Source organism: Rhinoderma darwinii, chromosome 1 (genome assembly GCF_050947455.1).
Source record: "Rhinoderma darwinii isolate aRhiDar2 chromosome 1, aRhiDar2.hap1, whole genome shotgun sequence".
NCBI classification, from domain to species: Eukaryota; Metazoa; Chordata; class Amphibia; order Anura; family Rhinodermatidae; genus Rhinoderma; species Rhinoderma darwinii.
In genome coordinates, this window is record NC_134687.1 from 69,257,433 (window position 1) to 69,283,421 (window position 25,989).

Here is a 25,989-nt window from a genome sequence, read left to right on the forward strand (position 1 = left end):
GTAAGATTTCACAGAGAAGAGACCCCTCTAGGGTGACCCTTCTCTATTGTTTGGAGTTTCTCCAGTTATTTGCCATTTTTCTTCAGCAATAACCACTGGAGAGATGTGAACAATGACAGTGGTTATTAGGGCTTCTATCATTCCATGTACAATTTTCAATGAAAAGTATTTTTGAAAAAAAACTCCATTAAATTAAACTTCATTGAATTTTATGCATGTTGGTACCTTATGGGATTAATTATTTCAAAGGGAATCGTTCTTATTGTGTTCCAAGCGGAACTGAATCTGAGGAAATACAGGTTTTAAAAAATAGAACAAAAATGAAATGTCTTTTTAATTTGCAAATGCTCAGCAATGACATAGCAAGGATTGTCCACTTTTTAATTGTTCTATTAATTTATTTATAGAATAGGAAATCATACAGATTTCTAATTTACATGTGTTTCAAATTCTGTTCACATACCTGTAATGGATTTGCCAGACACAGCTATTTTGTCGACGCCCGTGGTTAATCAGCCTGCATCTGTTCCTAGGTTTGATAGAGTGACTCGATCTGCTACCACTCAGGCTGGGAGGCTGAGGAGTGGGAGAACCTATCACAGCCTGGCCAGACGGAGCTAGCTCCCGCCCTCTGTCTATTTATACCTTCATTTCCTGCTTCTCCTTTGCCTGTGATTCTGTCTGGTTTCCTGGCTCTGCTGCTCCTGCTAATACTATTGACCTCTGCTTCAAATTGACCTTGGCTTTACTGACTACTCTCCTGCTCTGCATTTGGTACCTTGTACACTCCTGGTTTGACTCGGCTCGTTCACTACTCTTGTTGCTCACGGTGTTGCCGTGGGCAAATGCCCCATTTCCCTTCACTTCTGTGTACCCTTGTCTGTTGGTCTGTCGTGCACTTATTGAGCGTAGGGACCGTCGCCCAGTTGTACACCGTCGCCTAGGACGGGCCGTGCAAGTAGGCAGGGACTGAGTGGTGGGTAGATTAGGGCTCACCTGTCTGTCTCCCTAACCCGTCATTAGGTAATCACAGGCCCAAATACCTTTTCTACCCTGGTCCCTGACACACTATGGACCCCCTTGAGGCCCTGGCTCAGCAAATGCAGGGTCTTTCCCTACAGGTCCAAGACCTGGCTCAGAGGTGCAACCAGCGTGATGCTACCCTGGTAGTGCCCCCACCTCACCTCTAGAACCCCACCTCAAGTTGCCTGACCAGTTCTTAGGGGACCGGAACACTTTTTTCTCCTTCCGGGAGAGTTGTAGGCTCTATTTCCGTTTAAGGCCCAACTCCTCAGGTTCTGAGAACCAGCGAGTGGATATAATTATGTCCCAGAGCATCCAAAAGACTTAGGCAGATAAGAGACGTTCTACTAACCCCTTGTTTGTGGTCGGGGTTCTGGTGTGGTTGTCCTCAAAAAATTTGCGCCTTAAAGTCCCGTCCAAAAAATTTGCTCCCCGGTATATAGGGCCGTACAAGATCATTGAGGTCCTTAACCCTGTCTCCTTCCGGCTGGAGTTACCCCCGTCCTTTCAGATACACAACGTGTTCCATGCCTCCCTCCTGAAAAGATGCTCCCCGTCCTTGGCTACCTCGAGGAAACCTCCGGTCCCTGTTCTCATTCCTGAAGGGGTAGAATTCGAGGTGGCCAAGATTGTGGACAGCAGGGTGATCCAGAACTCCCTCCAGTACCTGGTCCATTGGAGAGGTTACGGGCCTGAGGAGAGGACTTGGGTACATGCCCGGGATGTTCACGTCGGGTTATTGCTCAGGAAGTTCCATCTTCGGTTCCCCAACAAGCCAGGTCCACCTAGGAAGAGTCCAGTGGCCCCTCATAAAAGGGAGGGTACTGTAATGGATTTGCCTGACACAGCTTCTTTGTCGACGCCCGTGGTTAATCAGCCTGCATCTGTGCCTAGGTCTGTTAGAGTGACTCGATCTGCTACCACTCAGGCTGGGAGGCTGAGGAGTGGGAGAACCTATCACAGCCTGGCCAGACGGAGCTAGCTCCCGCCCTCGGTCTATTTATACCTACATTTCCTGCTCCTCCTTTGCCTGTGATTCTGCCTGGTTTCCTGGCTCTGCTGCTCCTGCTAATACTATTGACCTCTGCTTCAAATTGACCCTGGCTTTACTGACTACGCTCCTGCTCTGCGTTTGGTACCTTGTACACTCCTGGTTTGACTCGGCTCGTTCACTACTCTTGTTGCTCACGGTGTTGCCGTGGGCAACTGCCCCATTTCCCTTAGCTTCTGTGTACCCTTGTCTGTTGGTCTGTCGTGCAGTTATTGAGCGTAGGGACCGTCGCCCAGTTGTACGCCGTCGCCTAGGATGGGCCGTGCAAGTAGGCAGGGACTGAGTGGTGGGTAGATTAGGGCTCACCTGTCTGTCTCCCTACCCCGTCATTACAATACCTTTCTTATATCAGTGAAGTTGCCTCTGTCTAAAAATAAAAAAATGGTATAGCCCACAGATGTCAATAAAAAAGGACCCATGGGATAACAATGGACAATCATGTGACCCACATAATGTGACCCCTGCCATTCAGGTAACCCTGTCCAGATATATAACAGGTAAATAATAGATTATTGAGGGGCAGAAGCTATAATGTATTTCTACCTCCAGCAACATCTTATCATCGTGTCAGTGCCTGTGACGAGCAGCTCTTACATTCTTCCCACCGTCTCCTCTGTGTTTTTTTTTAAATATTTAACTTTATTAACAACCTCACACATCACCTAGAGACAGGCAGACATTTTATAAATCATATAGAGATAGTGAATCAATTGTTTATCATTATTCCACCATTAGTCCTATTCACATGTTGCCCAAACACTGTTTGTGTGTGTGTGTGGGGGGGGGGGGGTCACATGACTGACGCCATGTTTAGTTATATTCAGTCAGCCTGTGGATACTTTACACAGGACTAATCTGTGGGCTGTACAATTCCACTGTGACAGGGGCCTCATGCACTATAATAAAGGTATGTGAGAAGAATTTTTAATACATGTATAGGAATGCTGCAGTCACCGGGAATTTTGCAGTGCTGGGATGTCCATGTCTGACACTAACATTCTCTGGCCTAAATGCCATACTATGCTAAAATGTATTATAAAAAAAAAAAAAAAACAATAATTACATAAAAAAATTATACACATAAAAATCGCCCCTCTCCCCCCCAAAAAGTAAATACCTACCTCTCTGAACCCACAAGCACAATGTGTCATGTTGCTGTCACGCAGAATGTACATTACCCCAAATATATAATAATTACCCCCAGCCACTAAGTTTTGATTTCCATTCGTGTACAGGTGCTGCGTCTAAAGTTAAAAGAGGAGATATATGTAAAATGAATATAGTGTCTTTGTTCTCAGTGCTATACACAATATATACATATATGGCATCGCTATGCACAGGAGAACTAGAGGATTCATTTTTGGGACAAGTATTATTAATTAAACTACCTTAAAACAGAACATTAAAGAAAAGGAAATTAGGAAGATTTTTTTTTTTTCCTGTTCTGACTATTTTCCCCTAAATTTAACCTAGTAAATCAAATTATTTCAGCTCGAATTTTAAATAATAAGAAAGCTCTATGTGTCTTGCAAAAATACAAATAAACACAAATGTGGGTGTTAACTAAAAAAATAAATAATCACCTTTACATTCCAAAAGGTGAGATTTTGCTCTGGGCATCAAGGCCCAAAACACCCTTAAAGCTGAAAGGGTTAATAATGCATCTCCCTCTTTTCCTTGTATCTAGCAGAGGTAAGTCAAAATAAACTGGATGTGGTTAGAAATTTTGAAGCCATTTCTTTCATTATAGAAGTGGCAACTGCAAGAAATGAAATTTCCTCAGACATCTGAATGAATTTTCTCTACCATCTTTGCATAGTGGTTTGTTTCCTTTGAATTCCTTAGATTAGTGGTTAAAACATCTTAAAGTGTAGCTAAACGTTTGACGAACTTCTGACATGTCATAGTGACATGTTAGAAGTTTGTATTGGTGGGGGTCAGAGCACTGAGACCCCCACCATTTGCTAGAACGAAGCAGCTGAAGTGCTCGTGCTGCTTCGTGACTGTTCGGCTTTTTCCATAAATAAATGTATCGGTGTACGGACTCAATAGAAAGTCTTTGAGCCCGTACTCCGATACATCGACTTTTTCCAGAAAAAGCCAAACAGATACGAAGCGGCTGAGCGCTTACACGAGCTCTTCAGCTGCTTCATTCTAGCGATCAGTGGGGTCTCAGTGCTCGGACCCCCACAAATCCAAACTTCTGACATGTCACTATGACATGTCAGAAGTTTGTCAAATGTTTAGCTACACTTTAAACACCTCTAACCATGTCCAGTTTGATAGAAAGTCTATGAGCCCGTACACCAATTGCTCTACTTTCCAAGAAAAGCCGATCAGAAACTAAGCGGCTCAGCGATCACCCGAGCGATTCTGCTGTTTCGTTCTAGCGAATGTGGGGGTCTGAGTGCTCAGACTCCTACCGATCGAAACTTTTGACATGTCACTATAACATTTACGAAGTTTTTGGAAGTTTAGTTACCCTTTAATATTTAAAAAGGAAAAATATCATTTATAAAATTAGTCTTCATATCCTATAATTATATACACCATAAAAAGGGCAACAAATACAGGAGTTTAAGAGACATTTGTTGTACTGGAATTAATTGTAAAACGTATTGTATAGTAAAGAATGGGGGGTTTACTTTGAAAAAAAATTTTCACAACATTTTGACATTTAAACTCTAACTTTTAGGATTTTCCATCCTCCACTAAATATCTAAGGTTTAGTTCACATCTGCGTTGGGGTTCCGTCAGACCTTACCATCAGGGGCACCCATGAACGGAAACCAAACGGAAACCATAGCTTTCCGTCTGCATTACCATTGATTCCGCCAAAAAAACAGAAACCGTACAGAATGGAGACAAATGGAAACTATTAGCGACATAAGTATTACTATTGAAATTAATGGCAATGCAAATGGAAAGCTATGGTTTCCATTCATGGGTTTCCCTGATGGAAAGGCCTGACTTAACTCATGATCAGAACTCCGTCGCAGATGTGAACGAAGCCTAATTTGTAAAATATCTAACTTGTTTTATAATATTTCTACTGCTGATACAAAATGTTATTAACAGGACAATGATGTCTTTAGAATAGGTTGTCGAGTATTAGTTGGAGAAAAAATAAATGCTGACATTGTTATAGATGGCAGTTTTAATAATTCACGTGTAGGTATTGCTAATCTTGGGAATTATTTATGATCGAGATGTTACCGAAAATGATGCTGTGTGTGCTGCTGGAATAAAAGAACTGCATTAGAGAGATAATTACTGCAAAGATCCATAACAAGTATAGCATTGGTCTCTCAGCTGAATCATAGCGCGCACTACAAAGGTATCGTAATAGAGATAAAAATAAGTACTAATGTATCTGCTAAAGTAGTCCTATTATGTCAAACATCAGTGGCCAAGAACCTTGGTCTTTACCTTAATATTTCCTGCATACTAAATCACAAAACAAACTGGTTGACAAACAAAATATCATAAGCCCCTTAATGACCAGCATTATTTTTCCTTTTTTGCCTCTATGCCTTTCAGCAGCCATAACTTTTTTATTTTTTTTATTGACGTGGCTATATGGGGCCTTGTTTTATGCAGGAGAATTTTTTTTTCTGTGTGGTTAATAACCTGTTAAATTAATTCCTCAGGTTATTACGGTAGTGTAGATACCTAATATGTGTAGGGTTTTTGTTCTTATGTACTGTATGTGCAATAAAATATATTTTATGCAAAATAATGACTTATTTTTTCTTGGACATTACTTTATTTATTTGGGCACCCATCACTGGTGATAATTAGCAATCCCTAGCGCTACATTATCTAGCAGTCTCATCTTATATACAAGAGCAATAGTGTTTGATAAAGACCAGAATTAAGGCCGAAACGTTACACAAGTTTCTTTGCCCTTTTCTGATTAAAAGAATACTGCAACTTGAAAACCACAGAGTGCTCGAGTCTATCTTTTTAACTTTCTATCATAGCCAGCAATAACTCTTTCAGCAATTTGTGCTACAGTAGCTCTTCTGTGGGATCAGACCAGACAGGCTAGCCTTCCCTCCCCAGATTCATCAACGAGCCTTGGGTGCCCTGCATCTGGTTCACCAGTTGTCCTTCCTTGGACCACTTTTGGTAGGTACTAACCACTGCATATTGGGAACACCCTACAAGTCCAGCCATTTTGGAAATGCTCTGACCCAATCCTTGTCAAGGCTGCTCAGATCCCTACGCTTGCCAATTTTTCCTGCTTCCAACACATCAAATTTGAGAACTGACTGTTCACTTGCTGCCTAATATATATCCCACCCCTTGCCAGATGCCCGCTCCATAACAGTGGGTGTTGGCTGTAACGAACAGCCGACACCCCGCTGTAATGGCCGGAATAGGTCAATAGTGACCACAGCGTCTAAGCCATTAGAATGAAATGTGCGGCCCCCTCCAAATGCGGGACACCCCTTGAGCAACGTGTTCTCGGGGTGCCGATGGTTGTCATGACCTCCAGGACCCCAGGTCTGCCATCTTTATGCTGCTATGAGGCCTATATTTGTGCATCTATTCATTTACCAAAATAATAGTAGTAATAATAATAATAATAATAATAATCTTAATAATAATAATAATCGAAGTTAAATAAAAAAAACTATTTTCCAATTTTTCTGCATTTGTGAAAGTCTAAACTATTCCAATATAATGTTATGTAACGCACATGGTGAATACGCATATATCGACAGAAAAATCTAAAATGTAGGGCTTTTGGAAGGCGGAGAGGAAAAAAATTAAAATGAACATCTAAAAATGGTTGCGGTGCCAAGGTGTTAATGTTATGACTGAACGTTGTATGGGCAAAACGAAAAGTTTAAATCAACTAATTTTATGTCACCAAAAACATAACACAACATAAAACAGCGACAGCATAAATGCTGACCAGTGAAAATCATGGAGCCTGTAAACAACTGACGAGTATCATTGTTACGAAGAACATTGCAGATCATTGATTTCTTATCCATCAGAACTGATCATTTGAATAGTAAAGAACCTCTAATATGAAGGAAAATATCTGAAAGTCCTATTTACCTATACAGTTTTCCCACTAATAAACTCAATTTCATGGAAATGTTTTGTTTTAATTTTGTGGTAATTCTGTGTAAATGGTCAAACAATAGATTACAATGCAAAACAGATACAGTATGACATACACAGTAGTACTAATAAGTGCCAAGGGAAAATATAACTTTACGGACTTCACAGACAAGTGTACATCTTTATATGTATTTTACTTTATAGTGCAATTATTAGTATTACTAGTGATATAAACTGGTGCTTATATGAAAAACATAACATTTCTTACTCATTTAATTACAAGTCTAACAACCGCATCGGTATATTTGTCACAAACACAAGACAAACCCTGACTATATTTATTTGTTCTCCCACACAGGGACACATCTGTGCTTATAAATGACATGCTCTGATAAGAGCCATGACCCCAATTTAACTATTGGAACGTCACCTAATGAGAATGAGAACACTGCCTGTAGCCAAGAAAGCTTTAAATAACAACTTCGGTGATGCTAAATTGTTAATTGCCCGTGTGTCCTCTGCTCATAACTAACAATGGATGTATAAGAAAACGTGAAAAAAATTCTCTTTATTAAATGCTACCATCTGTGATGGTTAAGAACTCAGTTTCTATGGGAACCACTGACAACAGCTAACGTCATGTTTTTCTTACATATGGCTATATTACATTTAATTGAGCAATAGTGATGTAGATGCTTCTATTTGTGAAACTGTAATATTAGGGTATGTTCTGATCCCACACACGAGATACACCGGATACAAATCCTTGGCTATCTCTCTCTCAACACCTATTACACTTTTATCATTGTGAATAATGATCTTGCACCCATGTGCATATAATAATGTTATTCCTCTACGAGGAATAACTCAAACTGAGCAAATATAAGGGATGTATATATATATATATGTACATATATATATATATATATATATGTACATATATATATATATATATATATATATATATATATATATATATAAGACAGATCATGTGAAGCAGATTAATAATGGAGGTTGTGGAAGAAGATACATTACACTGCATACTGTGCCTAAAGACAGGCAATCCAAACAAAGATATACAGCATTGTTCTTAAGACTCAATTTCGCATAGGGAAGATAAGGGATAACAGTTATGTTATATGCTTGCCGGGAAGAGCATCCCCCTATTTATAAGCATGGCAGATCCTTATATATTGAGAGAAAACTAATATTCATAACTGCGTAGTGTAATATAGGAAGAAACATAACCAACTGAGCTGCATCTGTAAAATAAAAACTGTTGTTTTTTTTATTCTTATTATTATTATTAATTATTTATGTATTTGTTTATTTATTTATGGAAACACTTCTACAACTTTTACGTAATTGAGAACTGTGTAAAAAAAAATGGAAATTAATTTTTTTTCTATATGGTTGGGTGCTCCTACCACCCCAATACAATATATAACATATGATGTATCTCCCTCTTCTGATCCAGGTACTGAAATACTTATATGAATGGGGGGGGGGGGAGTTTATAACACTCCCCCCATATCTGAATTTAGTTTCTTTCTCTCTAACACTATATTTTACCTTTTGGCTTTCTTCTGTACATTTTATCTATTAAGCTCTGCTCACACTACCATTCGGAGTTCCCTAAAATTTTCAGTCAAGCTTTCCTGTATTTTTGACGGCAATAATAGTGAAGTTTGCAGCACTATTCTTGCTGTCAAAAATACTAGAACAACAATGGACCTCAATAAAGTGAACGGGGGGAATTTATTCAGACTGGAGTTTTATACGCTGGTCTTGAAAGACTGAAAAGTTGGAGTAAACTTCGACACATTTATTAAGAGACAAAAGCCTCTTAATAAATGTGTTGCATCATGAGGCTGGGCCGTGCCCCACTCGCCTTAACTTCTCCCTTCTTTGGCTCCTACATTATTCCAGCACCGCTCATACAAGGACCTGACGCTGGGCAGCGTCAGGACCTTATGTGAGTCGCAGAACTTCATTGTCATCAGTGCTGTGTCACATACAACGTCCTGACACTGGCCGGCATCATTGCATTGTATGACCAGCACTGGAGTCATGAGGGAACTGGAGGGGAGAAACGGATTGGTGAGTATTTTTTTTATTTATTTACCTATCCAATAGAAGGGGCAGGAAGGTAGTCTGGTCATTTTTTGGCGTAAATTATAAGAAATTTGTGGCGGTGGTGGGCATGCCCCCTTTCCAAGAGGCCACAAACACTTTACATAAAAGAGGCGAGGGTGGTGCAAAAAGGACAAAGCGCGCAATTTCAACAACAAATTGTGACTTTTGGGCCCATTTGCAATTTTTCTACGCCAGAGAGGTTAGTAAATTACCCCTAATGTTTCTGTCACTACCTATTTGGATCTGTCGGAAAAAGGATACATCACATTTGTCATGGCTCTTATTCTAAATAAGAAGCCATGATGTTGTGAGATGTTAGTTTGAACAGAGTCCAAGAGACATGGAGCACTTGTATCAATCTTTGAATGCCAGAACAAGGGCACAATTGCATTAGAAAAATATTTTTTTTTCAAGCTTTTTAAGTAACAACCCAGTGTTACCCATAGAAACCATCAGATACCAGCTTTAATTTTTTTAAGCATGTCTGAAAATTACAGCCGTTATCGGATTGATCGCTATGAGCAACGCGTCTACTTTTTGTCTGCTCTAGTTATTATACATGAGGTCCAATATATCTAACTCTATTCTACCAGTACAATACAAATGGTGTACATGTTCAATAGGGATAGATCTCTTGTACAGGCTTCTCTGTAACTTGTGAGATATTTATGTTTTTAAAATTTTTAAGAGATGCCATAATTTTAATGGGCATTGCAAAGATTAAAGGGTCATACAATGTGTAGTAAAAACTACTTTTTATACTGTACGTTAACCCATATGCTATTTCTTGCATTTGTACTAAACCACTTGGCTGCAAAAACACACAACTAACCTGACAATATAAAAATTTCATATAAAGACAAATGGATAAAGCATGCAACAATTAAAACAATGTCTGTATACTATGTCACCCTAATACCTATATCAATCTCCCCAATTTACAACTTATTTCACAAATCTCCTAACATCACAAATTACTTTGCCACGCTCTTTGACATTACATTACATTTTATATAAACTTCAATTACCCTTCAATCTGGGCACTGACCTGTTTACCAAATTTGACCTTTTAGTTGAACATGTTTACAATTTTGACCTTTAATCCACTTGCAATAAAATTAGGCTTCTTTTTATTGATCCAAGAGTGGACAATCCTTGTTTAATCATGAATATGCATTTAGCATATCAAATAATAAACATTAGTTTTAACAATAAATAATATTACTTTTACATATAAAAAACATTTATACAATAATTGAAAACGAAGAGTAATAAGCATTCATCCAAAATAGACTTATATTTTCAGATAAGAGCAAAGCTCACAAACAAACGAATACAAAATATCATCAATCTAAATATACAATCAACTACTAGGAGCTATAACTAAGAGCCTGCGGCAATGGCTAAGGGTTGGTGTAACCTGAAAAGCGACGGCATATTTGATGGATTTTACCTACTACTAATAATGTATGATTCTTACAAAAGTTCTGGGGAATTTAAATATTTTATAAAGCAGGCAGGGTATAATGCTGGGCTGGTAAATTGTGCTCCAGGAGGGGAGCAGAAAAACCTCGTCCACAGTAATACATGGCTAGCTATTGAATTAAAACAATATAATCTTGTGATAATTTTATGACAGAGAAGAACAGATATGGCGAATAAGGAGAATGCATGATAAAAAAAAAAAAACAACTAAAAAATACATTAATACTTAGAAGGTATGAATTTATGCAACATTTTAATACATACAGCTTTTAGTCATATATGACTTCATAATATCTTGCTATATGTTTTTTCATAGGAAATAAACCTGAAGCATGCTGAAGTACAGTACCAGTAACAGCAAAAGTGGTAAAAAGGAACCCCATGAATTTTAAGTTTTTGTCCTGAATATAAACCCAAAAAGACCATAAAATAGTTGAAAACACACCAATGATTCCCTATGGTCTATGTAAAGTCAATGACTGCCTGTACAATACACTAGTAGCCTAAAGCTGGCCATACATTTCAGATAGCTTTTGGCTGAATGAACTCACTGGTGACTGCACAACCTACTGTAGCCTTTTATTTTAGGATAAAGCCCATTTGTGCACTAGATAAAGATAACTAGGAACATGTTAATAATCTCTTTCCGTGGGTAAACAATGACTGATTATTGGAATCTCAGAACTCCATTTTTCTTCCTTACTCTTTAATCTCTAAAATATCCAATCACTTTTTTTTTTTACGAGGGAGCATACGTAAGTTATTTAATGCTGTATCCCAGGGTTGACTGGTGTATGTGGACAACAAAGGGACCCCTGTCCACTCCACCCTTGGCTTGACAAGAGTAGAGCATGTCTACTCAGATCATGATGCCCCCGCCAAACCCAGTGGGCCCTGGCATTTGCCCACGTTTTTCCAGTGCTGATGCTGACCCTGCTCTATTCTGGCAACTGACATTTTACTAAGGCCTTGTTCTCGTCTTCTAAAAAAAGAAGCATCAGGTCAATTCTTGTCGTGTAAAACGTGCCAAAAAACGCACCTAATTCCCATAGTCAATGAGAGACCTAATTATGCTCCTAAAAAACTCGCAGAAAATGCGACAAAACCGCCAGTACATTAAAAAGTGCTTTGCAAAAACGCTAGCGTTTTTGACGCGTTTACACGTCAGTTTTTTTTCTTTAGTGCCGTGTGACCAAAGCCTAAGAATTTAATGCAGATTACAACAAAGCATCTGCACCAAGCTTTTTCCTACTATCATATAAATGTTATAACATTGAAACAATATCAATTATCCACTTGATGGATTTGACAAAAGGGTATTTTTTTATATGCATTCAGCTCTGAAAAAAAGGTTGTTAATGTAAGTGATAACACAATATTCTTAGCTGCTACAACACTGCGCACAACATAACCTTCCTTGCTTATATACCTGGGAGGTCTCTGAAAATGAAGATACTACAAACTAAAAGAACTGTCTTGGTTAAACCGAAGGATACAGTTAGCTCATTGAATTCAATTACTTGCAATGTAATTTCCCTGTTCATGCAAGGCGTCAAATTGATATCTTATCAAGAAAAAGATTTACCTATGAAGGTACCTACTTTGTGATTCATAGAAATCAAGAAAAAAACCAGACTGCAATGCAGTAAAATGTTCAATATTGCGTCATCTCATCCTATTAACATATCTCCTGTCCATTAATGGTAATGACTACACAATTTAATAACTGTTAAAAAAAGACACCAAAATCTCAGGGTTTAAAAGCAAATGTAATGGTTCAAAGGAGCTTGGAATCAAAGTATAGAGTGTATAAAATCCAAATAAGTTATTGAATATGTATTGTGGACAGTTCATGCCTTCAAATGAACATAAACTAAAATGGAATATGTAAGGAAATGACAACTTAAATAGGAACTACACGTTCATCAAACTTTTTATATTTTATAAAGACATATCAGAAGTTTGGATTGGTGGTGGTCCAGGTGCTGACACCCCCACCATTGCTTAAACGAAGGTACAGAAGCGCTCAGATGGGCTCTTTGCTGTTTCGGATGTGATCAGCGCTCATCGTCAGGCTGAAGATGTCTCACACAGAACATCAATGAGCGCCGTCTTCAGCTTGCCAGGGAGCGTCGATCACAGCCGAAACAGCAAAGGGCCCAGCTGGGCGTTTCTGTACCTTCGTTTAAGCAACGGTGGGGGTGTCAGCACCCGGGCCCCCACCGATCCAAACTTCTGATATGTCATTGATTAAAGTGTAGATAATATTTAAGAAGACATGGCCCATAAAGTTATTTTTTTTTCTGGGTATATTAGTGGGTCCATTGCAAATATCATAAAGAATGTGATCAACTAGCAGACATAAACTGCATTAAATTTCATAAATAGATTTTATTAGTGCTAATTATTGTATAATATGGACTGACGTTTCATAAAAACATGGCCAATTGACCATTTATGTGGTACAAGGTAATGATACTCACACATTTTTAAAACTAATTGGACATATTTTAATTAGATAGAAGTAACCAAGTCACTATTGATGCTTAGATTATCATTATTATCGTGCCATCCAGATTATCAGGTGAATAGGCCGCAGCTACGATGTGTCCTTGGAATTGTCACATCACTTGGCCACATTGCCCAATGACTGCCTTGGGATATTACATCTCTATGGATAAAACGTCACTGGAGGGCTGTGGGCCCTGGACCTTCAGGCAGTGGTTGTCGGAATGGTCTGTCTGTGGCTGGTCTCAGTTGTAACTTACTGTTACTTGCCAGTGATTTATTATCCAAGACAACGGAGTCTGAATTAACAGATGAGTTGACATGCCACACAGAGCTGGTTTATATCATGGAAAAAAATAGAGGCTGCCCTGGGGGATTTACCAATGTCAACCTGTTTGAACCACAAGAGGCCCTCTCTAAACTTTCTTGCTCCATCACAAACCTTTATTATAGTGGCAGTTGAAAGTATATCATATATATTTGGTCATCATACAGCACTGTTATATGGCCAATGTATGATTGTTATGTGCTGACTGTATGGTAGTATCATGTTAGCACTATATGGCAGTATTATGTGAGCATAACTTGACACTGTAATTCTGCACTGTATGGTAGTAAGTTACAAAAGACCAGGATTATGGTATTATTAGTCTTTATTTCTCACCTTTCAGAAAATGTTGAGATCACCAAAAGCATGTTCTTTGTTTCCAGATATAAACTGTTTGTGAAAATCTTCCTAATTCATATGGCAATTCACATTAACTTTATTATACAGCAGCAACTCTTAAGTGGCTTACAAGTGGCAGCATCATAGCTGTGCTTGACTAAGGATATATTCAGACAACCGGGTGTCAACTCGGCTGTGAAAAAATGCAGTTTTTCACGGCCGATTTGTACCTGTCCAAGACTTAAGTCTATTGAGGGATCTGGGAAAACGGGCAAAAATAGGACACGTCCTATTTTTTCCTGGGCTGTTCACACGATCTGTTAAAATAAACGGCTGTGTGAATAGACCCATAAACATGCATTAATTTTAATGCAGCTGTGTGATGGCCGTTAAAAAAACTGACTTCTCACGGCCGAGTTTTCCTGCCATCTGAATAAGGCACAAGTACTTTATATTGTTACTGTTTATTGGAAATCTTGTTGTCCTAAAGATTATATAAGTTTTTGATTAAAGTGTTTAAAATCTGTGAAAGATCGTTATTTATCTAATGAAAACCAGGAAGAATGATTTAAAGGACATAACAAGAAGCACAATAATGTGCTTTCACATTTGGACATGGTAACAAATTATTTAAAAAAAAATGAATGAAAAGGCAACTAAAAAAATGCTTACAACATGCAGAGAGTCAAAGCCATTGTGAATGGCAAGAATAATACATACATGTTTGTAGATGCTTTTCATTGGACGTCACGTACATTTTTATACTTGAATCAGTGAACTCCATATGAATGTTCAGCATTTCTTCTTAATTTACTGTATGTGCATTTATGTAGGTAAATTGGACATAAAACCAGCATACTGTATGCGTGGAAAGCCAATAGCTTACATAAAAGCCTCATACATTTATTGATAACAGCAATTGTTCAATTCCAGGAATCCAGTAAAAGTACATTTGTTATGTGAGGATACAAACAACATTTTTACATTACATTTTTAAATGTGTAAAGTTATATCCATAGGATATGTCATAAATGCCTCTCATGGAAAACCCCTTTAATTATTGTAATTTAATAGATAACTTTACACATTTAAAAATGTAATATAAAAATGTTGTTTGTATCCTCACGGACATTATACCCTCTATAGGCACCTGCGTGAAAGAGATGTTTTTGTAATATTTCTGTTTTTATTATGCCGTTGCGATGCACTGATTGCAGAGCATGCGCGGTGACGTCCTGGGATCGGAGCTGGAACCTGGAGTGTGGTGGACTTCCCTTCTTTGTTTTCTATTCCAAGATTAACAATTGATGGCTTAAATACTTACTATGGATTGAAGATGTATTGTATGTCGGATTTATACACTTTTTGTATTATGTAACAAGTTGTTGGTTGTTATTAAGACTAATATATGATTCACCTGGGAGACCGGGATCACGATTCTCACTGGCTGCAATGTACCATGTGATCATTTGAATTCACCTATTTAGGATGTTTTTAGATGTAATGTTAGGCTTGACAAAGACCCCACACTCACTATGGGTCGAAACGTTGCCTGTCTGTCGTGGATGTTTTGACAATAAAACCACTTTGATCATCTGGAGACGTGTGCTGTTGTTCGACTATTTTACTTGGAATTCTACAACATGCCGGAGGGGGTTTGCCTGGCTTGACAGCGTGCACCGCACCAGACTCGGGATCTGTGCTGCTTCAAAACCTTTCATTTTGTTTTATATCCATAGGATATGTCATAAATGTCAGATAGATGCGGGTCCCACATCTGGGACCTGCACCTATCTCTAGAACGGGGCCTCCTAAACCTCATTCTGCCACTCTGTGTTGCGGCAGAAGCTGGTAAATTCCAACCATTAATTAGGAAACAGCGTAGCTGGCTGAGCAATGCTGTTTCTGTAAGTCCCATAGCAGTGAATGGTAGTTATGGAAACAGATAACTTGCATGCTACGCTGCTTCCGTAACTGCCATACACTACTATGGGACTTACGGAAACAGCGTAGCTCAGCAAGCTACGCTGTTTTCGTAAGTCCCGACCATATAGTCAGGAAGTGGCTAGGAAGTGGCCAGGGACGCAGAGGAAGCAGAAAAAAGTAAGAGGTGGGACCCGCATCTATCTGACATTTATGACATATCCTGTGGATATGTTATAAATATCTCTGATGGGAAAACCCCTTTAAAGGGAATGTGTCTTCAGAAAACAATCTATTGTTTTTTTAAGAAATTTTAGTGACTTTTTTATTACTTTTCTTAGTCATTATCTATATTTTAAAATAATCCTAAAATATTGCAGTTTTCACTCTGGCGAGTGAGCCGCACAATAGACTGACACTTCCTGTTCAGTAGAGATCACTTGTCAGCAATCATCTCATTATGATCACAGGCAGAATTACAATGACATGTAACTCCTGTCTATAGATATCACAGGATCTATCATTGACAATAGGGGATGGACACAGCTCTCCTCCTCCCCATCCCTACACAATGACCTCTGCACAGGTCACAGAGCATGCCTAGAAAACTCTCCCTTATAACTCAATGGGTCCCCTCCTGTTCACAGGTTCCTATGGTCCATGTGGCTACTGTGAAGCATATCTCTAAATGCTGTTACCAGCAGCTCAGGCAAAATGGCTGCCCCATAATCATGTACAGAAAATATAATTAAAAAAAAACTACAATCAGAAAATAAAAACAGATTAGAAAAAAAAATATCTATCACTATCTAGTTTTAATTAAGAAAAAAATATAGGTGATACAATCCCTTTAAACAGATTTTAGCCTTATTAGGATATATAACTAAATTGTCTGCTGGAATGCAAGAGTTAATCTGAATATGGGTGACGTTTGTTTGATGTGATAAATTGTTTTAATTAGATGATTTCATGTACTGAACAGATGTATACTGAATTCATGCGTTAGCAACATGATTAGCCATATGATTAACACAGCAAAAATATTCTTAAGAGACTTGTTGAAAATGTTTGTGTGTATTTAGTTACCAGATTCTATCACATGGAGAAATAAGTCCCATCAAACAATAAAATATATAGAATAAAATTGAAAATAGATTTCCTAATACATTATGTCAAACACTCCTTTATCAATTAATCATCACAAATGTACCATTCGAAGGAACTGTCTTTCTTGAAATTACTCCCAAGTCCAAAATATAAAAGAGGTAAAGGAAAAATATAAAAAAAGTTTTTTAAAATGATAGTTAAAAATAAATAAATGAAAACATTTACAATTATGTAAATTAATACATTAAAAGCAAAAAAATCTACGTTTAGTGTAATCAGCAGAACAAACACCAAAATGTATTAGATCAAATGACAGTATCATCTAAATGTAATGACAACAAACCTATAAAACACATGTGCCCCAGGCCTAACAAATACAAATAATGATGTTCTCCTTATATAGTATATTTAATGATCACAAGACTTGCAGTAACAAAAGTGCAACAGAGCACATGTAGCACATTATTAAAAGCATTATGCAGCTAAACTGGAGAAGGGTAAATCTCCAAATGAAATACCATAAAAACTTTCTCAGTAACAATAAAGTTTATGTTAACATAAGAAGGAAGGTAAATATTGTGTATATAAAGTTCCAAATATAACATTTAAGTCTCTAGGAATACATTATATGTGTCTCTGAATTAAGATAATGTAGGACAATTACCTGCAGACGTATGTAAAGCCAGAGATAATGGTAATGGGCATTATTTATAGAGAGCCAACATATTCTGCAGGACTTTACAATCGGGGGGAAGCAGTAAATATACAAAGGGATAAATACTGAAAACAGACACCTACTGACAATAAATCAAATGGAAAGAAGATTCAGTCCAGCAGAGCTTTCAATCTAAAGGAGATGATGGAAGAGGTGTAATACGGTAGGTACAGCGTGCTGAGTTTATTCAGTAGACCAGAGACTTGGGAAATAAAACTAATGCTGCATGAACCAGTCACTCACCCAGTATCTCTGCCAACACAGAGAGAGGAGTGTAGGAAAGGTATCAAGAAGGGAAAACTGATAGATGAGGTCAGGGTAAATACAGTAGGTCACTTTGAATAAGCGACACAGACCATGGGTAAAACTGCTATACAATATTTGATGTAGGCAAGCCTGATAAGGTACGTTTTTGAAGCACTCTTAATAGTGTTAAATGAGTCTTATGTTCAAGGCAAAGCGTACCACAGCTAAGATTATACTAGAGGTGCAGCACTGGAGAAGTCTAGGAGATGGGAGTGAGAGATTGTAATAGAAGATAATAACTGTAGGTCACTAGATGAAAGACACATTTTGTTCTTCTTATGAGTTTCTTCTAAAGAAAAACATCTCTGCTATATCTAATATCTCAAGCTACCATACAGCATATCTCAAAGCATAACTATAATGTTACCATATAGAATTGAAGCTACGAGAATGTTAAATGTAGAGTGATACGTAGGTCCAATTGCAAAATCAACTGCAGTCTAAAAACTTCTAAACCTTACTGCCAAAGAATATACATTCAAAAAGTAACAATTACTGACAGCAATTGAAGAGAATTACTGAATAGTAGATCGCATTACATTTCTCGCAGACACCTAATCAAACTTACATTTACCATATTAATGATTTTTTGCTACAAGTTAAACAATCTAATGGTCAATTTATAATCCCTGCTTCTTTTTTTTATTATATTGTGTAAATGACATAAACAACTGGTTCTCCAGTCTGTAGCAACTCAACAGCTTATTTCAAGGAGAATTGTACCTTTCAGCTGTAAAAAAAAAATGAATAAAGAATAGACAAAAATAATGTCTCATACCCCTAGAAGGAAATGTATAGTGAAGATGTAGCAGAATTTAATGTGTCACATGACCCTTTAAGCCTTTATGGTTATGTACCATCATTATGTTGTTTGGAAAAATAACTTGCAGTTATATGTAAGATAAAATTGAGGCAAATGATACACTCAGTTCTGCTACACCTCGGTGCTTAATAAATGCAAGTGCTTTGAAATTACACAAGAAGGGATACACATAGAGAGTGCCAACTGGTGACTGAGCAAAGGAAATGATGGGCCATAGTAAAGATAATGTTCTTCTAAACATATAAACCCTTCCAATGTACGGTGGAGAAGCAAAGGCTTCATGCGCCATCAAGCGACTACTGGCTACCTATGTGTAAGCCCCTATAGTTTTACTCAATTTGTCTAGACTAGCTGAAATCAACAACCAGCCTCCTCTTTTACTTACATGGAGAGCAAAGTCTGAGGAAGCATTGATTACACAAGCCACTTTTCTCCATAACTATATATATATATATACACATATATATATATACACATATATATATATACATATATATATATATATATATATATATATATATATATATATATATATATATATATATATATACTGTCCATGTATTCTGTTTCCTCCATGTTCATCTTTTGCTAGTACTTGGATTAGACTGAATATATATATATAGTATATATATATATATATATATATATATATATGCGTTCCTTGCCATCCACTCTTAAACTTCAACTATAGATCCACAGAGAAAATGCTTCGGTGTTAAATCAATGTTTTGCTCTGCACATTGATGATATAATTAATCGTGCATATCTAAAATCATAGAAGTATTACCTCCTAATCCAGGCCTGAGTCGGTTATCATATCCATCCAGGAGTCTGTCTAAAATTCTTGTGAATATGGTGATGTTATTTTTTGCATCATCATCCATATTGTCTGCGAACACTTGCCTAGACAGAAAAAATATATATATTGAGGGTTAACATAAGGGAAATGACATAGAATAGTTAACACAAATAAGCAAAGACACTAATTTAGAAAACTGTGTAATGTTCATACAAATTGAGAAGGTTGCAGCATAAATAACCTTAATCTGAAGATTTATAACAATTAGTTTTTTTTCTGTAATATTATCTAACCCATTATATGTATACAAATAGATGCTGCATTAACACATACTACGGAATAATTAAAATCGTAGGCATTACTGATGGCACATGTAACTTTATTGTGGTTCCATTGCCTGCATTGACTTTTACAGAATACTATATATTACTGCTAAATGTGTTACTAAAACGTTATAGTATAATACAATCCATGTAAATAAAAAATCAAATGTAATAAAGTTCCTGTTGTTCAAATTGATGAGGATTTATAATGATCAGAATATATCTATTGACTTTGATACTTTGGGAGAAATAAATATATAGCATTGATCGGACATGGAAATGTTATTGTCTAAAAGCGTCTCTAGATTAATCACGGTTGATAAAGTTATTAAAATACATTCCTGGAAATGATTAAAATGTATAAAAAAAAAAAAGGAAAAGAGAATTCTAGTGTTAAAAATGTAGGATTGGCCATAGAAACCAGATCAGCGAGCCAAAAAAAGAGAAATTAATAATTATAATAATAATAATAATGGTAATATAATTTATTTATAAAATATATTATGCAAATATATGATATTATAATTTATGGACCTGATGCATTTGCTTTATTGTGTTACCTAAATTCTTTCAGCATATTATAAGGTTGTGTAAATTAGCAAAACAATAGAAAATGGTGAAGAAAAAAAAACAGTTTTTACCAATACTAAAATTAACATTAAATCAACGCTTAGGAGGAAAAAGTGTATTATATGCTGAATGACAACAAAAGCTAATTACATTTCATGTTTTGGCCTCAGCTGAGTTTTTTTAGGCATATTTTTTTTAAAGAAATGCGCTATTCATAAAGCCCAATGAAGAAGGGAGTAAATTATACCTTTTGCTAAATATGTGTAAGGAACATCACAATAAATATCACTTGTAAAAGAAAGAGAACACTTAGTATGTATTTATGTTGCCATTATAAACCAGCAATACAATGAGCAAAAAGTTGCCTAATAAAGCAGCCACTGTTTGTGTTGGAGCTTGGCACTGTGCACTAGCGCCACCTAGAGGTCGTTAGAATCGATCCTGTCTACTTTTCCAGGGACAAGACTGTTTCTAATAAATACTGTAGTAACATCACGTTGAATGTCAGTAACTCCAGGCAGTGTCCAAACACTTTTTATTTTTCATGCAGCTCTGCACATTTATAGATTGCATACAAATAAATAAAGTTGGCCATACACTTCTACAGCAGTCTATATGGTTATAGCCAATAATCCAGTCAATGGATGTAATGAACACACACTTAATAAGAATTACTACAGATTACAGCTATAGGGCATTGTGTACTTACCAAGCATTATGCTCCAATTAGCTCTCCATTGCTAAGGGCCAGGGTCAGATATGTTTTAATTAAAATACCAAAATGTCTAACAGCTACAACCTAGCTAAAATAACAGCAGTGCAAGATAATAGCAGATGTAACAAGGAAATGTCAGCTCACCTTGATGACTCCCACATCACAATGGTCAGAAACAGCACTAGTTTCCTTCTACAAAACAGCAGTTTATTATCCATTTTGGAACCGGAAAGATCTTATCACAAGAGACCTGAGACAGAGAAAGAATATTATTGGGAAGAGCTTAGATGAGAAGATCATTAGACAAGCAGCAGAGCTGAGGAACTTCTAGTACAAGCAGAGAGTTTCTATAGGAATGGTCCAGGTGGACTTCCAACTCCATGAAAGGTCCAGAATGACCACCAATTCCATGACCACCACATGCAAAGTCCCACTGTGTGCATACAAGAAAGTCCATGTGGACCATGAAGATGTAATGATCACTCTTCTTATCTGGGTCTGCACACATGGTTCAGAAGGGTTTGCAGGGCATGACTAGAGGTTCTGCATAGGAAAGTCCACCAGGACCATGCAAGGAGCGCCTGGGTGAATGAAGAAAGACTTTCTGGACTATAAAACTAAGCGGGTCACTCTTCTTAGCTGGTTACTATATACCAAGGACTCTTGGAAGGTCTATAGGGACCAGGCATCAAATCCTCCTGGACAATACCGATGTTACCTGGAAAATCTTCCGTCTCAGCACCATGTGCTACCACACCGCAACCTACTTGCTAACCACTATTCCTCTGGTTTACACATGTACACTAAACAAAACAAGAGTGCCCACAGGGACTGCCATTGCAAGGCTGGCAAGACATAAGAGCCAAGTGAGCATGCCAGTGCACTAGATAGATGAAACCAAGCTGAATGTGGAATGGATACTACAATCTAGAGCAGCGATCCGGGCTCATTGCGAGACAGACAGCGAACAAGCTGAGGCTCTGTCATCTCCACGAGTCGTAAGTTGCTGACAATCCACCAGACACAATGATGAGAGTCTCCTCCGCAAAGGCTTATTGTTGTCTACCTGGAAGGGATGCAGGTGATGGTGCCAGCCCGGAGCCTGCAGAGGATGCTGGAGTTGCAGGTGCAGAGAAGCTGCAGTAGATGAGATACATACAGATCCTGGCTGCTATGAATGGAGGAGGGTCTGTTACGGGAGCGAGCACTCGGCTGCTGATGCTGCTCTCATGGACGCGCTCGAGTGTTGCGTGGACGCGCCTTGCTCTGGGAGTCCCCTCAGCACGGTAGACAAGGATGGCGAGAGGGAAGAAAGGGGCTGCACACGGTGTACGGTCTCCCACCTATATGACTGTGATATGATGCAACCTGCCGGGCTCTATGTCCACACATCTGCAGCTGTAGGGTGCTGGGGGCGCCTGCGCGGTCATAGAGCCTTCATCTGCACCCCTGTGCCTCCTCCACTGGCTTCATGCTTCACCCCTGCATTCCCCATAAACCCCAATACATCAGTGATCAGCTCCTCACCCCATAGGAAAAGGGGCAAGGTGCATCAAAAGCCATGTCTAAGAAGTGGATTTTTTTTTTTCTTCCATTGCATAGAATTGTTACATAACTAATGAAGATCTCATAACACTGATGTTCTGCAATGTGAACTCTATGGAGCACTGCCGGCAATTACATGTGTCTGAATGAGTGGCAAAGAAATAAAGCAGGCAACTCCCTGACTATATGTCAATAAATGCTGGCACAGTCATGCCATGTGGGTGCCAAGGTACAGCATCATCTAGGGGAAATACACTTAGGGCATAAGTGGGGGGCTGATTCCTTGCTGTCTTTGTTTCAGTAGATGTGGAGTTGTTTTTTCCTTCCTGGTTATTTGTGTTTTTATGTATTTGTTTCTTTTATTATCTCTCCTTTCATTGCAGCGGGCTCCATAAGAAAGTGTTAGCAGGTTCTGCAAAGATATCCATAATTACAGGTTATTAAATGCTGTGTGTTTTTTTATATACCTGTTTTTGGATAAATATACTATATAAGTGTCCACCTATCTGTGTTTTTGCACCTTTGATTTCGTTTTAATTGCAGTATTTGAGCTCCGCAGTGTTACCATAACACACAAGACATTGCTGAACTCCAATCATCTCTTCCATTTCTCTGGTTCTTTATATTCGGTGTATCATCCACATGCAGTCAGCACCTGTGTGTCTAGGCTTCATCCTAGTGACTCCCTACAGACAGTCTGCAGATGTAAAATATTAGCAAGATAAAGGCTGGCAGAGGATATTTCTTGTTTTTGACAGAACATGGTTCAGATGACTAAATTTAAAGCTGTACATTTAGTATCTGTCAAAGGAAAAACCAGGCAACTCTACTATGTATGCAGATGTGATTGTAAATAGGATGCACATTTATATGGATGTCATTATATAACAGATGTTGTAAGCATTATTTTATATAATAAAAATAACATAATAAAGTCAAGCTCTCCTTTCCAGGATCTGCAGAAAATGACACGGTTAATAGATCGAGTGGTTGTTACTGTGTGTGGGTGCAGAGAGCACTGTTATTTTTCCCTGAATTAATTTATACTGACCTGAAAGAGCAACTAATGCTTCCAGTTGTATGAAGACATAATAAGTCCCCCATAGAAGTCTATGAGGCAATACTGCACCTCTGTATGCCTCCAATTATATATATAGCGACATGCATAGGCGGATGCTCATGGCATGCTCCATCGTTCACCATATTGCTTCTATGGGACAATACCTCCTACAGCTCCCTATTCAGACTTCATTCACACAGCTACAGATGTAGCGAAGTTTAAAGTGTACCTAACTTTTCAAATGTCCTTTTAGAATAAGCTGTTAATATATGTGTACAAGAGGAATAAAACTATTTCTGGCCATTATGTGACTTTTATTCTGCATTTTTTTTTTAGCAGTTTTCCCCTCTGCAGACTCTCCATTTCAAATTTTCAGTTGTCTCTGAGCTAGTAGGCGGAGCCTAACTGCTATCATGTCTACTATACCTGCACACATAGAGAAGATGAGAATCCAGCTCTCCTATCTCTATCTATCACATATATATATATATATATATATATATATATATATATATATATATATATATATATATATATGCTGCAACATGGAGATTATACAGCAGTAATGAGCAGTGTAGCTGAGAATCCAGCACTGGGGGGAGACATTAAAGCTTACCAGGAAGTTGCAGCACATCTGTGTCTTTTTCACTCTGCTCCTGCTCCCCCTCCCATCCCCATTGACTTGTATTGGCAGCATGTCTGTGTCTTTTTCCCTCTCTGCTCCCCCCCTCCTCTTTCTCTCCCCTCCCATCTCCATAGACTTCTATGGGTGGAGTGTCTGTATCTCCTCTCTCTGCTCCTGCTGTCCTCTCCATAGACTTCTATTGGCAGGCTGGGAAGAGACACACTGCACCTTCTGCAGTCTGTAGCTAGTAACGAATTTTGCTTGACAACAGGGGGTGGACAGCAGATTACACCAATCCTCTAATTATCACCTAAACCTGTATTTAAAACCTGCATGCTCTGGTACTCATTGCCAAAGCAATTTGGTTCCTAGTGTTCTTCTGTGTTACTAGTTCCTAGCAGTTTTGTTTTCTAAATTACTGTGTGCCAACCTTTGCCAGTTATTTATCATTTGCACCTGGCGCCTGCCCTGACCTATTGCTACATTTATCGTGTTGGACCTCTGCCGGCTGCCTAGACCTATTGCTACGTTTATCGTTCTGAACCTCTGCTGCCTGCCCCTGCTTCCTTTACCACTCTGCCTCTACCATCGTCAGTCCTTACTATGGGAGATTACTCCGGGGGTAGTGACCAAGGGTTCCCCCACAGCAAAGTCCATATCCCTGTACAAGGGTTAAAGGGTTAAGACCGGGGGTTTCCTTAGACTTCACTCCCAGAAGTAGTCCCGAGTCAACTCACTTGGTGAGAAGGAGTTTCACACCGCACCCTGCTTGCCCCTATTACAGTCAATGTTAGGGCTGTCATTACAAAAAGGAATAAATCAATTGCTGCTAGGTTCCTCCACAGATTGCAACTGGTCTCTAGAGATCATTACAAATAAATCACAGCAAATAGGATTCAATTTACATAAAATTACAGAAAAAGGCCATACTTAGTGATACACGGGAAGGTTAAAACACCAGTTCACAGCAGCATTTAAACTAGCCACAAGGCTATATGGGGAAGTACTCATGTACAGCCACTCACTCACACACACCATTCATGAGGAGGGAGGATGCTCAGTATTAGGCTTGGTTCATATTGTGTGTTCTTGTTGACTATTTAAAATTTATTTTTTGTTTTGGTTGGTGAATTCCATTGAGAGACATTGGAGTTTATCTACTAAAACAAAACAAAAAACATGTTAAAAAAGTGCAGTGTGGACCAAGCATTATAATTGCAAACAGATAAGGCTTCTATATGGTGCCAGTCACATGTAAGACTCTATGATCGTAAAATGTGGACAGGCCTCTCAGGCCAGTTTAACAGAATATGAATCTGCAATATTCTGAAATTAACCATTATATTGCATCAGTGTGTCAACAGTATTGCATCCACATTATGGATCGGTAAAGCTGATGAGCTGTCTTTTAGGAGGAATGGAAATTACTTTAGGCATCCCCTTTAAAATTTGGATGCAATGTAGATGCAATAATGATGACACGTGCGCATGGCTTGTTCGTTGTGGACATCTGTATTTTGACACTCTCC

At 38.2% G+C, this 25,989-nt stretch overlaps 1 protein-coding gene across 2 annotated transcripts in view; it reads right to left on the reverse strand.

The window, feature by feature from the left end:
- Positions 1 to 22,595, reverse strand: part of LOC142750501 (gamma-aminobutyric acid receptor subunit alpha-2-like) — a 159,544-nt gene extending 136,949 nt beyond the window's left edge. Inside the window, exons 1-3 of one of the 2 annotated variants that reach the window (XM_075859504.1) lie at positions 22,297 to 22,595; positions 21,375 to 21,480; positions 19,611 to 19,726 (exon numbers count right to left, since the gene is read on the reverse strand). In XM_075859504.1, coding sequence (XP_075715619.1) covers positions 19,611 to 19,726; positions 21,375 to 21,448 — 190 coding nt within the window. In that variant the 5' untranslated portion in view covers positions 21,449 to 21,480; positions 22,297 to 22,595. The remainder of the gene's footprint in view (positions 1 to 19,610; positions 19,727 to 21,374; positions 21,481 to 22,296) is intronic. The other variant, XM_075859512.1, reaches the window with a different exon arrangement.
- Positions 22,596 to 25,989: the final 3,394 nt, after the last annotated feature.